The sequence below is a fragment of the Schistocerca americana genome, chromosome 5 (assembly GCF_021461395.2).
Source record: "Schistocerca americana isolate TAMUIC-IGC-003095 chromosome 5, iqSchAmer2.1, whole genome shotgun sequence".
Classification (NCBI taxonomy): Eukaryota; Metazoa; Arthropoda; class Insecta; order Orthoptera; family Acrididae; genus Schistocerca; species Schistocerca americana.
In genome coordinates, this window is record NC_060123.1 from 671,084,075 (window position 1) to 671,096,598 (window position 12,524).

The 12,524-nt window shown below is 42.0% G+C and overlaps 1 protein-coding gene across 1 annotated transcript; it reads right to left on the reverse strand.

The window, feature by feature from the left end:
• Window positions 1-2,688: 2,688 nt before the first annotated feature.
• On the reverse strand, window positions 2,689-12,272 carry LOC124616779. Its single transcript, XM_047145180.1, has 2 exons — window positions 11,800-12,272; window positions 2,689-2,879 (listed from the first exon to the last, which is right to left on the reverse strand). The coding sequence occupies exon 1, from the start codon at window positions 12,170-12,172 to the stop codon at window positions 11,804-11,806; it is 369 nt and encodes a 122-aa protein (XP_047001136.1). The 5' UTR covers window positions 12,173-12,272; the 3' UTR covers window positions 2,689-2,879; window positions 11,800-11,803.
• Window positions 12,273-12,524: the final 252 nt, after the last annotated feature.

Genomic DNA, 12,524 nt, shown 5'->3' on the forward strand with positions numbered 1-12,524 from the left:
GCACAGTCATTCATAAATTTTTCTAAGGGGATGTTTAAACATATATGTGTTTTTTCCTATTACAATTTTTGTATACACTCTAAAACGCATCACGAAGGAATTGTGCGAATGGGACGGAAATCGGTAGATGTAACGTGCTTGTACAGACAAACAGATGGTTAAAGTTTCAGGTAAATAGGCTGACTTGATCAAAAGAAAGAGCTTCACAAAATAAGCAAGTCTATAATACGTTGGTGCACCTCTGGCCCTTATGCAAGCGGTTATTCGCCTTGGCACTGACTGATGGAGTTGTTGGATTCTCTCCTGAGGGATATCATGCCAGCTAGGCTCCAGCTTCATGTACAGAAATGCCGAATCGGTGCACAGTACAGGTATATCCGCGAGTATATCACTGAATGGGAGGAAACTACCCAGGCGTCCACGAACAGGTACCAAAGAGCTGTGGCGCGGATAAGCAAGCCAGCAGAAAATTAGTTTGTAACATTGTGACTAAGCTAACATTTTTCTATGCGCCGAAATTAGTCCTTTACGCCACCAGTTTCCTGGGCACCTGGGAAACCACTACAGTTTTGTAAGGTAGAGAGCAATCTGAAAGCGACGTGGCTTGCCCAGACCGTGGCGCGGCAGTTAAATTTACGATCTGAGGCTGGACTAAAGCCTGCTGCAGTACCAGTTAAAATTTTTGCAGTCAAAACGGTAACTGAATTCTTAATAAAAAAAATTAATAACTACAATAACGACGTTTCTCGAATGCCACCAACAACTGGAACCTATAACGATGTGATAACGACAATTTTTTGTAGTTGGTTGGTTGGTTGGTTGATTTATTTTTGGGAGGGGACCAAACAGCGTGTTCATCGGTCCCATTGGATTAGGGAAGGATTGGGAACGAAGAGGGCCGTGCCCTTTCAAAGGAAGCATCCCGGCTTTTCCCTGAAGTGATTTAGAGAAATCACGGAAAATCTAAATCAGGATGGCCGTCCGCGGGTTTGAACCGTTGTGCTCCCGAATGAGAGTACAGTGTGCAAAGCCCTGCACACCTCATTCGGTAAACAGTTTATAAAACACCACAATGGTGTAAGGGAAGTCGCGACCAACAATTTGATCTAAGACGGCCGGCCACGGTGGCCGTGCGGTTGTGGCGCTGCAGTCCGGAACCGCGGGACTGCTACGGTCGCAGGTTCGAATCCTGCCTTGGGCATGGGTGTGTGTGATGTCCTTAGGTTAGTTAGGTTTAAGTAGTTCTAAGTTCTAGGGGACTTATGACCTAAGATGTTGAGTCCCATAGCGCTCAGAGCCATTTGAACCATTTTTTTGATCTAAGACGTATGTGGTGTATCAGGCGGGAAACAACCGCAAGTTGGGTTAGAAAAGCTATCTAAGATACATCACATGTGCACCGCGCTTGCTTTATAATATCCTGCCGCCCTCTTATACCAGCAGCGTTTGTTAACCTTCACAGGAATGCGAAGGTAATAAAAGGAAAATAATTTCAGCACGTTATGCGGAAACTAATTACGTTTTCAATTCTGTATAAAGCCGGCCGCGGTGGTCTAGCGGTTCAGGCGCTCAGTCCAGAACCGCGCGACTACTACGGTCGCAGGTTCGAATCCTGCCTCGGGCATGGATGTGTGTGATGTCCTTAGGTTAGTTAGGTTTAAGTAGTTCTAAGTTCTAGGGGACTGATGACCACAGATGTTAAGTCCCATATTGCTCAGAGCCATTTCTGTATAAACTTAACCTCAGAAGCACAGCCATGTCATGGTGAGAAGGTCAGACTTAACCGTTAATTTTACGCTGTGAAAATGAACAATGTGAGGCAAAATTTGCAAAAATTACTTCAGTTTCAAAATTTGTAAGTGTACGACTAAGTCGGTGGCGTGAGAAGGCGAGAGGGTACTGAAAATGTCATACTGCGCGCATGCGCAGTAGCTTTCGTGGCGTTACTATCTTACATCAAACTGTCCGTTTCGACGTCTCCCACGCGCTGTATAAGACGCAACGACCTGTGCTAGACGCAGAAATTCCTAAAGAATATGCGTGAAAGAGATACTTCTGTGTGTAAGGAGAAAATCAGACAAAAATGCAGTAAGTAAAATTCACACTGCAGTACCTTTATTAAACGAACTGTTCTTAGATCTAGAACCGAACCGAAATTGTAGTTCTAGGCGCTTCAGTCCGGTACTGCTCTGCTGCTACGGTCGCAGGTTCGAATCCTGCCTCGGGCATGGATGTGTGTGATGTCCTTAGGTTGGTTAGGTTTTAAGTAGTTCTAAGTCTAGGGGACTGATGACCTCAGATGTTAGGTCTCATAGTGCTTAGAGCCGTTTGAACCATTTTTGAGCCAAAGTTGTAAACATGATTGATTCCACACCAGATAACGTTTGAAACGATAAAATGAAACATATATTGTAGAATAAATATTCAATTTTAGTAGCTGCATTAACGAATTTGAAATACCTTAAGTAAAAAAAGGTCCTTTTTCAAAGAAATGCTGCTCAGTGCTACTAATAGTGTAGGCTGCACTCGTGACAATCACCGTGCCATTCTGTTTTCCGTTGCCTGTCGTTCACAATTCAGCAGTTTCGTAGGATATGCTGTGTATTGATAGGACGAGGAGGAAGAATTAGGTAAGGGAGATAGAAAGTAATAATCAGTGACAGTTTCAGGATTTAAAAGTAGATAAACGACTGAAAGAACAAAAATGTATAATTTATTTAAACTAATATTAAATGAGTACACGATTCTGTAATGTATCAAACTAATTGAAGACATTTTCAGATCATCAGCTGGTGTGCTGGGAGACACGCAGCAGCCGACGTTGCCGTGTGACGTGGTCTGCTGTTGCGTAGTCCCCACCGTCGGCCCGCATTACATCCCTGTAACCCAGACGAAAACAAAGCCATCAGTAGCAAGTCAAGTGTGGCCACTCGCTGTCACGTACTCAGCCACAGTGCTGCCTGTTGATGTTGAAATACGGATACAAATCTTGCACAGCACAGCATACTGTAAAATACCATCAACCGCTATAGAAAACGTTTGCGGGAGTACAAAATGGACCCGTTACATTTAGTGACGGAATAGCTCAAAACTGAAATTTCACTGTGCTTTGACTTCGTCTATTGTTAATTTCGTGCATGAAACTTGCTGTGTCGCTCCAACAGTGCTGAAGATTGCGTATCCTAACACATAGACCTCACAGTAAATTTCATTGACATAACTTCAGCATTTTCGTACACTGCAGTTTTGATGAGAAATAATGGGAGATTCCCACCAATGTCTTGTAGTTGAACTAAATGAGGAACGTGTTGTTTTTTAATGCCTACATAACCATATTTTTAGGTGTTGAACCTAATGAAACTTGGCAGTGAACTTCAGCTTGAGGTTAAATTTCAGTTTTCTGTGCTTACTTTCTAATAAAGATGTTTACGAAAGGATTCTGCACTGACTGCACATAGCTTTCGTCCATTTTCTCTTATACAAATGTGTGAAGATTCACCATCACAAGTGGGTTTCCTTTATTTTCTAATTAGCACATACCGTTATTCATGCTGCTGTTATCTGAAGTACATATTCCGAAATAATTTATCACGTACAATTTTTGTGGTTACCACGTTGTTATGACGCTATGAAACTGTTCTCGCAAACACATACTGTGTTAACATTAGCATATATGTCAATCAGCTTAGCATGTAACTACTACACTTACTGACCGTGAAAAGAAAAGAAAGATTTCACTTTTGCTGAACATACTCTGAATGAATGCCATCTTTATGATATTAAACCTGGTGCCCTCCACAGAGGAACTAAAGGCAGAAAACTAATGTTACTTAAAAATTCTGGCTCTCAATAAACACCAATCTTAGAACCTTGACTAAATACTTAATGATCAAATACAGTTCCAGCACTTATCCTTGCTAAAGTAGCAGCATCCAGTTAATGTTTCCTTCGCCATAAAATAATACTCTTATTGTGAATAATAAAACAGTTCCCCAGCCACGCTCCATTGACTCCTTCTTCCCCGCTGCCGCATCCCTTTTTTGGCATTTTGGCCTGCTCATGTAACACAGTAGTTTGTGCCAGGTCTTACTTGTGTACGGTTGTTGGCCTATATATTCTTATACTTTTAATCTTTGACCGTGGAGCAATGTAGTATTTCTCTGTTCACAGCTATTTGTGAATTTCATTATACTTGTAAATAAATTCAAAAGTCGTGCATGATGCGGAAGTTTTTCAGGCATTTCAATGTGTATGAGGTCATAGCTCTTGAATTATTATAGGTAGGTGGCTATTACGTCCCCAGCAATTGTTTCCTGATAATAAGGAAGATGAAAACCAAGTTTGGTTAAACCAGTCTATTGGTTTGGGAGGAGATATGGGACAAATATACACATACATAGACATCCATTTTTATTATATATTCGTAAAAAGGTATCATATCTTTGGAAAAACAATCTTTCCACAACTATAAACTCTTACTGATTTGTGTGGTCAATATGTTTAGTTTTCTAAGGATGGCCTACAAAGTCATAAGCTTCAAAACGAACTTTAAAAATTATATCGTGGAACGTCAATACTGACTAGTTCAGTTTTTACATCTGCATCTACACAGATACTCTGCAAATCCCACTTAAGTACCTGGCAGAGGGTTCATCGAACCACTGTCACAGTAATTCTCTATTATTCCACTCTCGAACAGTACATGAAAAAAAACGAACACCTATACACCTACACATTTCCGTGCGAACTCTGATTTCCTCTATTTCAATATGGTGATCGTTTTATCCTATGTAGTTCGGCGTCAACTAAATATTTTCGCGTTCGGAAGAGAGGATTGGTGATTGAAATTTCGTGAGAAGATCCCTCCGCAACGAGAAACGCCTTTCTTTTAACAATGTTCACCCCAAATCATGTATCATGTCCGTGACACTGTATCCCCTAGTTTTCGACAGTACAAAACGTGTTGCTCTTCTTTGAAATTTCTCGATGTACTCCGTTAATCTTAGATGGTAAATATCCTACAGCAGTACTCCAAAAGAGGACGGACAAGCATAGTGTAGGCAGTCTCTTTACTAGATCTGTTGCATCTTCTAAGTGTTCTGCCAGTAAAACGTAGTGCTTGGTTAGCCTTCCCCACAACATTTTCTGTGTCTTCTTCACAATTTAAGTTGTTCGGAATTGTAATTCCTAGGTATTTAGTTGAATTTACGGCCTTTACATTTGAATGATTTATAGCGTAACCGAAGATTAACGTATTCCTTTTAGCACTCAAGTGGATGACCTCAAACTTTTCATTATTAAGGGTGAATTGCCGATTTTCGCACCATACTGATATATCTTCTAAATCGTTTTGCAGTTTGTTCTGATCTTCTGAAACTTTACTAGACGATAAACGATAGCATAATCTCAAACAACCTAGCACACTATGTTACTGTTTACGAAAAATGTCCTCCAACATACGACTCAAGGACGCCTCTCATTTCGTTCAGTCGATTTTTGATTATCACTGGTGATTGTCCTTAGTTGCGAAAAACAAAATTGTAATGAATGTTTTATTTTCACAACTTTGGCACTGACTTCTCATTTCATAAAGAGTACATAGGTAGTAATTCAAGGCTTTTCTTTCTGCTCGTTATGTTTTAAACAGCAAGTCATATATTTTCTACAAGGCAGCTCCGTTACTCCCCAGGAATTTACTTTTTATCGTCGGACTGTCCCACTGCCTCATTAACTACACCATTTTCGGCAAATGATGTATTAGTTTCAGGTAAGTATTCAATCATCCTTTTAACGTGTTATTCAGTATGCGTAGTTTTACAAGTGTAAGTTATGTTTATTTCTCGTCGACACTGCAAGATTTCGATAGGCTACACCTTATATAAACGATTATCAGGAGATATCGACGCAAGACTCTGGTAGACTATGACCAGCTACTGCGTAATCTATGGACCTTTGTACTCGATCCCAAGTCACGCCAGTTTTAACCTTCAAATGATTGCTGTGCCATATACCAACCACATCAATTGGATAAAAGTGTAGCTGCGGCTCAGAATTACATAAATAAAATTAAGAATTTTTTTCTTCTTTCCAGTTATACAACAGTTTCCCTTTTTTGTTATATTTACCTTAAATTTGTCCCATTATTAGAAAATCAGTGTATCCGGTACTTTAACATGGTGTTTTCCGGTCTTCGCTCACTTTTTAGATACATCTATTACTATTTTTAGGCTTTTTGTTGCTCAGTATTTTCATTTTAAAGTTTAACGCTCTCACTTGTAAAGCTTGTATTTTAAAAGCTGTATAACCTATGCTACTTAACATCTCGCCTGATCACTGCAAGGACTCGAAAGTTAATGTCACCAATGACGTTGATTACCGAGATCACGGATACGAGAAAATCGTCCAGATCATGATGTCCATATTATTAAGTCTCATACATGAGTCCTCCAGGATATGTTGAAAGGACAGACTCTCATTACGTATGATGGATTTTTGATAGTGACTGATGATAGTAACGTGTGGCGAGTTGCCATTGACAGTTGGATGAAGAAGAGATGTAACAACTTACAGTTATCAGTCCCGGAGATTGTGCTGCGATTGAAGAACATGGAAAAAGTAATGAGTACGCGTGTAGAAATCGTTATTTAGAAGGCAAAGGTTATGTTGATGTTTTCTTGAAAAACGAATTTTATTTTAAAAGACGATGAGTCATTTTTTAGTCGAAGACGTTCTGACGGAACGACTTGTAGACTGAATGAGTGTATTAACTAGCAAACCAAAATCGTCAAATTCGTGTTACAGTGAAGTAATTAGAGATATAAAAATCTTTATTTGGAAAAGTAAATAGAAAGCCACTATTTATGCAATATTTTGAGTTCTTGTATTGAAAAAATCTCTTTTTAAAACAAATAAATCTTGCTTCTAATTCTCCTACATTCGAAACAGATTTTTCCATGTCCCTGTTCACACAAAAATCGATAAATAGTTACATAATAACATTAATACCGTTGCTCCTATTCGCTCTTCTCTGTGGGGTGCAGAGAAACAACAAGGTTTTATTTTTTGTGTTATAAAAGAGTGAGCTACGTCCCAAATCTGATTATAAGTTTAAAGTTAGAGACGAAAACTATCCCGTTTAGTTTAGATTTTCATCATTCCTTTTAAATTATTAATTCTTTTCCTTTAAAAACGAAAATTGTTCATATTCATCCCATTTTGAGGTACCCATGTAAGAAAACCACGTATCCTATATGGCGAGACGTGGAAACACGTCGTAATGAACCCAGGAACGTTGTCGAACATAATCGTTTTGGTGGTCTAGATGTCATGGAGTGGGGATGCATAATGTTGGATGGGCGTACTGACCTCCCAGTCTTTGAGCACGGTACGTTCACCGGTCAAACTGTGCCTTTTTTAAACGTGCATTCGGCCCTGAGCTCATTTTTGTGGATGACAATGCGCGACCGCATCGAACAGAGCAGCTAGAGGAACTCTTGGAACGAGAGGACGTTCGGCGAATGGCCTGGTCTGCTCATTCCCCCAACGTAATTCCCATCCAACACGTAGGGATGCGTTGGGAAGAGATACTGCCGCACCAAAAAAAAAAAAAAAAAAAAAGGCCAACTCAAGTAAACCATCTGCAGGAAAAACTGTGCTCACAGATTTCTGGGGTGCAAAAATGGCAGTTCTGGATAATTACCTTGACAGTAATGTTGAAGCAGTAATGATAACAGTTGAGACAGTACGAATTTCGGTTTTATATCTAAAGTAAGTGCTGAAACATACAAAATCATGTAAAACGAAAAATTTATGACTTTAGATGATAAGTAACTTCCTGGCATGCTAAGATATTTTATGTAAAAGTCAGTGAAAAACTTCATTTAAAATAATTTATCATTAAGTAACTAAGTAAACCACAGTTTGGTTATAAAGGTAAAATTGAAGTAATTTTTAGGTTTCAGTCACTATTTTTTTCATTTGGTGGATGCCATTATTTTCATTCGTTGTATTGTCTGAGTGAAAGAGGGCGTGAATGAGGCATGTATGTGAAACATGGATAGTTGAATTCCTTAATAATTAAGTGTGAGTGAGCCTGAGAATCAGATTGTACAACCTTGCTGTGAGTCACATGTATGGGGGAATGCGATTGTAAAGTAGCCAGTTTTCGGTGTTTTAGTATCGTAGTGCTTACTTTTGTCTTTCAGGTGAGTAAAGATAGGGTAAAATTTACATAATTTGCTTTCTGGCATTTATTAATTTCGGTTTTTGTGTAAACTGATTTCGGAACTGAGATTGGTCGAAAGAGGAAGATTATTGGGAAGTATGAGTTGAAATAAGACTGGAGACCGCGCTCAGCGAAGGGACAATCCGCGCTCTTTGGTACCAGGAGGCGATTTCGCGCTTTCGTATCTACGTCGTTGATGTTACGACTTATCTAAATTTATTTTGCGAAGAACCGAGTGAATTCTTAAAAGTTTATGACTAGTCATGGATGACATCTACAAAAATTCCGAGTTCTTGGTGTGAGCTGGGACTTGCTTTCAGTGGGAACAAATCAGGCGTGGCTTGCTGTGCAGCCATAATTGTGAACATTCAGATTCATAGAACGTGGTGAACCGCACAGTATTTGGGGGAGCATTCAAAACCATTAAAAGTTGTGTGTATTTATAATTCCAGAATGAATTTTCACTCGGCAGCAGTGTGTGTTGACATGCGACTTCCTGGCAGATTAAAAATGTGTTCCGGATCTGGACTCGAACCCAGGATGTTTCCTTTTCGTGCTTCACCGACATTTTTGTCGTTCTATCTATCTGTTCCTTCGTCATTTTTCGTGATCTGTTCTGTGCTGTTGTGACATGACACCTGTCAAACTCCTTTACTGAAGACTTCACTCAGTCTTTCCTTTTTTTTCAGAGGTCTGTCAGCGTAACAGATAAGCGACGACTTGTGGAACTTTTTGATGAGGGGGATATGTCAAATTTATACTGGTGGTGGTGATTGAGGGAGGGGGGGGGGCGGAAAGCGAGCATTTGTCTATGTATGGGAGGCCAATGTATAGCCGGCCGTGGTGGCCGAGAGGTTCTAGGCGCTACAGTCTGGAACAGCGCGACCGCTACGGTCGCAGGTTCGAATCCTGCCTCGGGCATGGGTGTGTGTGATGTCCTTAGGTTAGTTACGTTGAAGTAGTTCTAAGTTGTAGGGGACTGATGACCTCAGAAGTTAAGTCCCATAGTGCTCAGAGCCATTTGTACCATTTTTTTAGGCAGATTTTCACTAATGTATCAAACGTTGGACCATCAACAAACAAAAGAACTATGATAAATTTTTATTTGTTCAAGCTCAATTCACTCAACAAGGTTTCTTGAGTGATGTTTGAAGCTCCTTGAACCAACTTTTCATCCATCTTTTCTGCTTGCAACAGAGAAACTACCACAGCAGGAGCGTCTATATCGTTCAACATTCCGAGCCATAGTATTATTGCAGAATATTACTGAAAATATAACCGACAATAATAGTCTACTTAAATCGTCAATAATGTTGCACAATATTACTGTGCAATACACTGAAGTGACAAGACTCATGGCATATCTTATAATATCCTGTCGGACCTCCTTGTCCCCGCCATATTGCAGCAACACGGCGTGGCATGGACTCAACAAGTCGTCAGAAGCCCCTGTAGAAATATTGACTCCTCTTGCCACTACAGTCGTCCATAATTGCGAAAGGGTTGCCAGTTCAGGATTTTGTTCACCAACTGACTTCTCGCTTACGTCCATAGATGTTCGATGGGATTCATGTTGGGCGATCTGGGTGGCCAAATCATTCGCTCGAATTATTCAGAATGTTCTTCAAACCTATCGTGAACAACTATGGCCCGATGGCATGTCTGGGAAGATGAAGTCCATGAATGACTGGATATGGTCTGCTGGTACCCGAGTACAACCATTTACAGTCAATGATCGATTCAGTTGGCCCTGAGGACCCAGTCCATTCCATGCAAACACAGCCCTCACCATTATGGAGCCACCACCAGCTTGCACAGTGTCTTGTTGATAAGTCGAGACCTAGGCTTCATGTGGTCTGCATCACACTCGAACCCCTCCTTCTCCTCTTACTAATTGAAATCGACACTCATCTGACCAGTCCAGGGTTTTCCTGTCGTCTAAGGTCCAATCGACAAATGGACTCAAATGGCTCTCAGCACTATGGGACTCAACATCTGAGGTCATTAGTCCCCTAGAACTTAGAACTACTTAAACCTAACTAACCTAAGGGCATCACACACATCCATGCCTGAGGCAGGATTCGAACCTGCGACCGTAGCGGTCGCGCAGTTCCAGACTGAAGCGCCTAGAACCGCTCGGGCACACTGGCCGGCGGTCCAATCGACATCGTCAAGAGCCCAGGAGAGGTGCTGGAGGCGATGTCGTGCTGTTAGCAAAGGTGACCGCGTCGGTCGCTTGTTGTCATAGCTCATTAACGCCAAATTTTGGTGCCCTGTCCTAACAGACGCGTTCACCGTACGTCCCACGTTGATTTCTGCGGTTATTTCAGGCAGTGTTTCTCGTCTGTTAGCTGTGAAAACTGCATCGGGGCGCCGCCGCTCTCGGTCGTTAAGTGGAGGCCATCGGCCACTGTATTTTCTGTGGTGAAAGGTAATGCCTGAAATGTGGTGTGCTCGCCACACTCTTGACACTGTGGGTCTTGGAAAGTTCAATTCCCTAATGATTTCCGAAATGGAATGTCCCATGCGTCTAGCTCCAACTACCATTCCGCGCCCAAGGTTTGTTATTTTATTTTATTTTATTTATTTATTGTTCCGTGGAACCAAATTAGGGAGAAGTCTCCATGGTCATGAAACGAGTCAATACATGAAATTATAACACGATAGTAGAAACAGATAAAATGAAATACAATAAACGTATTCAGGCGATAATTCGTAAGTTTAAATAAAGAAAATCAACAATGTAACACTGGAATTTGCTTAATTTTTCAGCTTTTCCAGGAGCTCTTCGACAGAAGAGAAGGAGTGAGGCATGAGGAAACTCTTCAGTTTAGATTTAAAAGCGTTTGGGTTACTGTTAAGATGTTTGAGTTCTTGTGGTAGCTTATTGAAAATGGATGCAGCAGAATACCGCACTCCTTTCTGCACAAAAGTCAAGGAAGCGCATTCCACATGGAAATTTGATTTCTGCCTAGTATTAACTGAGTGAAAGCTGCTAACTATTGCGAATAAGCTAATATTGCTAACAACAAACGACATTAAAGAAAATATATACTGTGAGGGCAATGTCAGAATTCCCAGACTATTGAATAGGGATCGACAAGAGGTTCTCGAACTTACACTACATATAGCTCGAACACCCCGTTTTTGAGTCGAAAATACCCGTTTTGAATCAGAAGAATTACCCCAAAAAATGATACCATACGACATAAGCGTATGAAAATATGCGAAGTAGACTACTTTTCGTGTTGAAGTGTCACTTTTCAGATACTGTTCTAATGGTAAATAAAGCAGCATTTAGTTTCTGAACAAGATCCTGAACATGGGCTTTCCACAACAGCTTGCTATCTATCCAAACGCCTAGGAACTTAATTAATTCCCGTCGTGCCGCCTTAATCACATCGGAAACGTTTTCACATGAATCACGTGAGTGCAACTGACAACTTCGTCTATGCATTGCCCTTTTACACATTGCGTACGCGATGCTACCGCCATCTGTATACGTGCATGTCGCTATCCCATGAATTTTGTCACCTGAGTGTATTTTTGACCGCCCGGAAGCCGCCTTAACGCACCTGTTCAGATGTCGCCAGCACGCGACGGCGCCCACTCGTTGGAGTCCGGCAGCCTGTGCCCGGCGTGACCAGTGGAGGCGGCGTCGCTGGAGGCTCTGCTGGAGAAGTGGTCTCGGTGCCCTGCCGGCGCCCACTCGTTGCTGTCGGGCAGCCGGGGGCTGGGCGCCGCCGCCGCCGCCGCCGCTACCCTTCCAGCCGGCGCCGCCTCCGCAGCGTCCTTCCTCCTGGTGAGCTGCTCCAGGCGGCGGCGGAACTCCTCCTTGTGCATCGCTGGAGCCTCCAGCCTGCCGTCCTCCAGAGCTGCCGCCCTGGTCGCCAGGTAGGCGCGCCCGCCCGACACCGCGGCGCCGACACCCTGCCGGACGCTGAACATCTCTCCTGCAGCGTCTGAAGCACTCTGCAGCTCGTGGTATAAGCCGGCAGACGCCGAGAAGTTGCCGCCCTAAGCTTCTACGCAGAGGCAGCTGCTAACGCTGTGGATATCTCCCCATCTCTGCTGCTTCCTTTTATCGGGCCGGATCTGATGCCGGACAGTGCGTCAGGTGTTATCTTAGCTTATCTGCCTTGCGAGCACTTTGTCATCCGATCGGTTTTCTGACTAACAATGGTGACGAAACTCGTTGTCACGACGGAAGGTCGTAATGTTCCGCAACAACTCGAGCGCTCTGCTTTAAGAATTCATTTCATTACGTCATCCATTCCTATGGTAAAAGACAGTGAGAGTT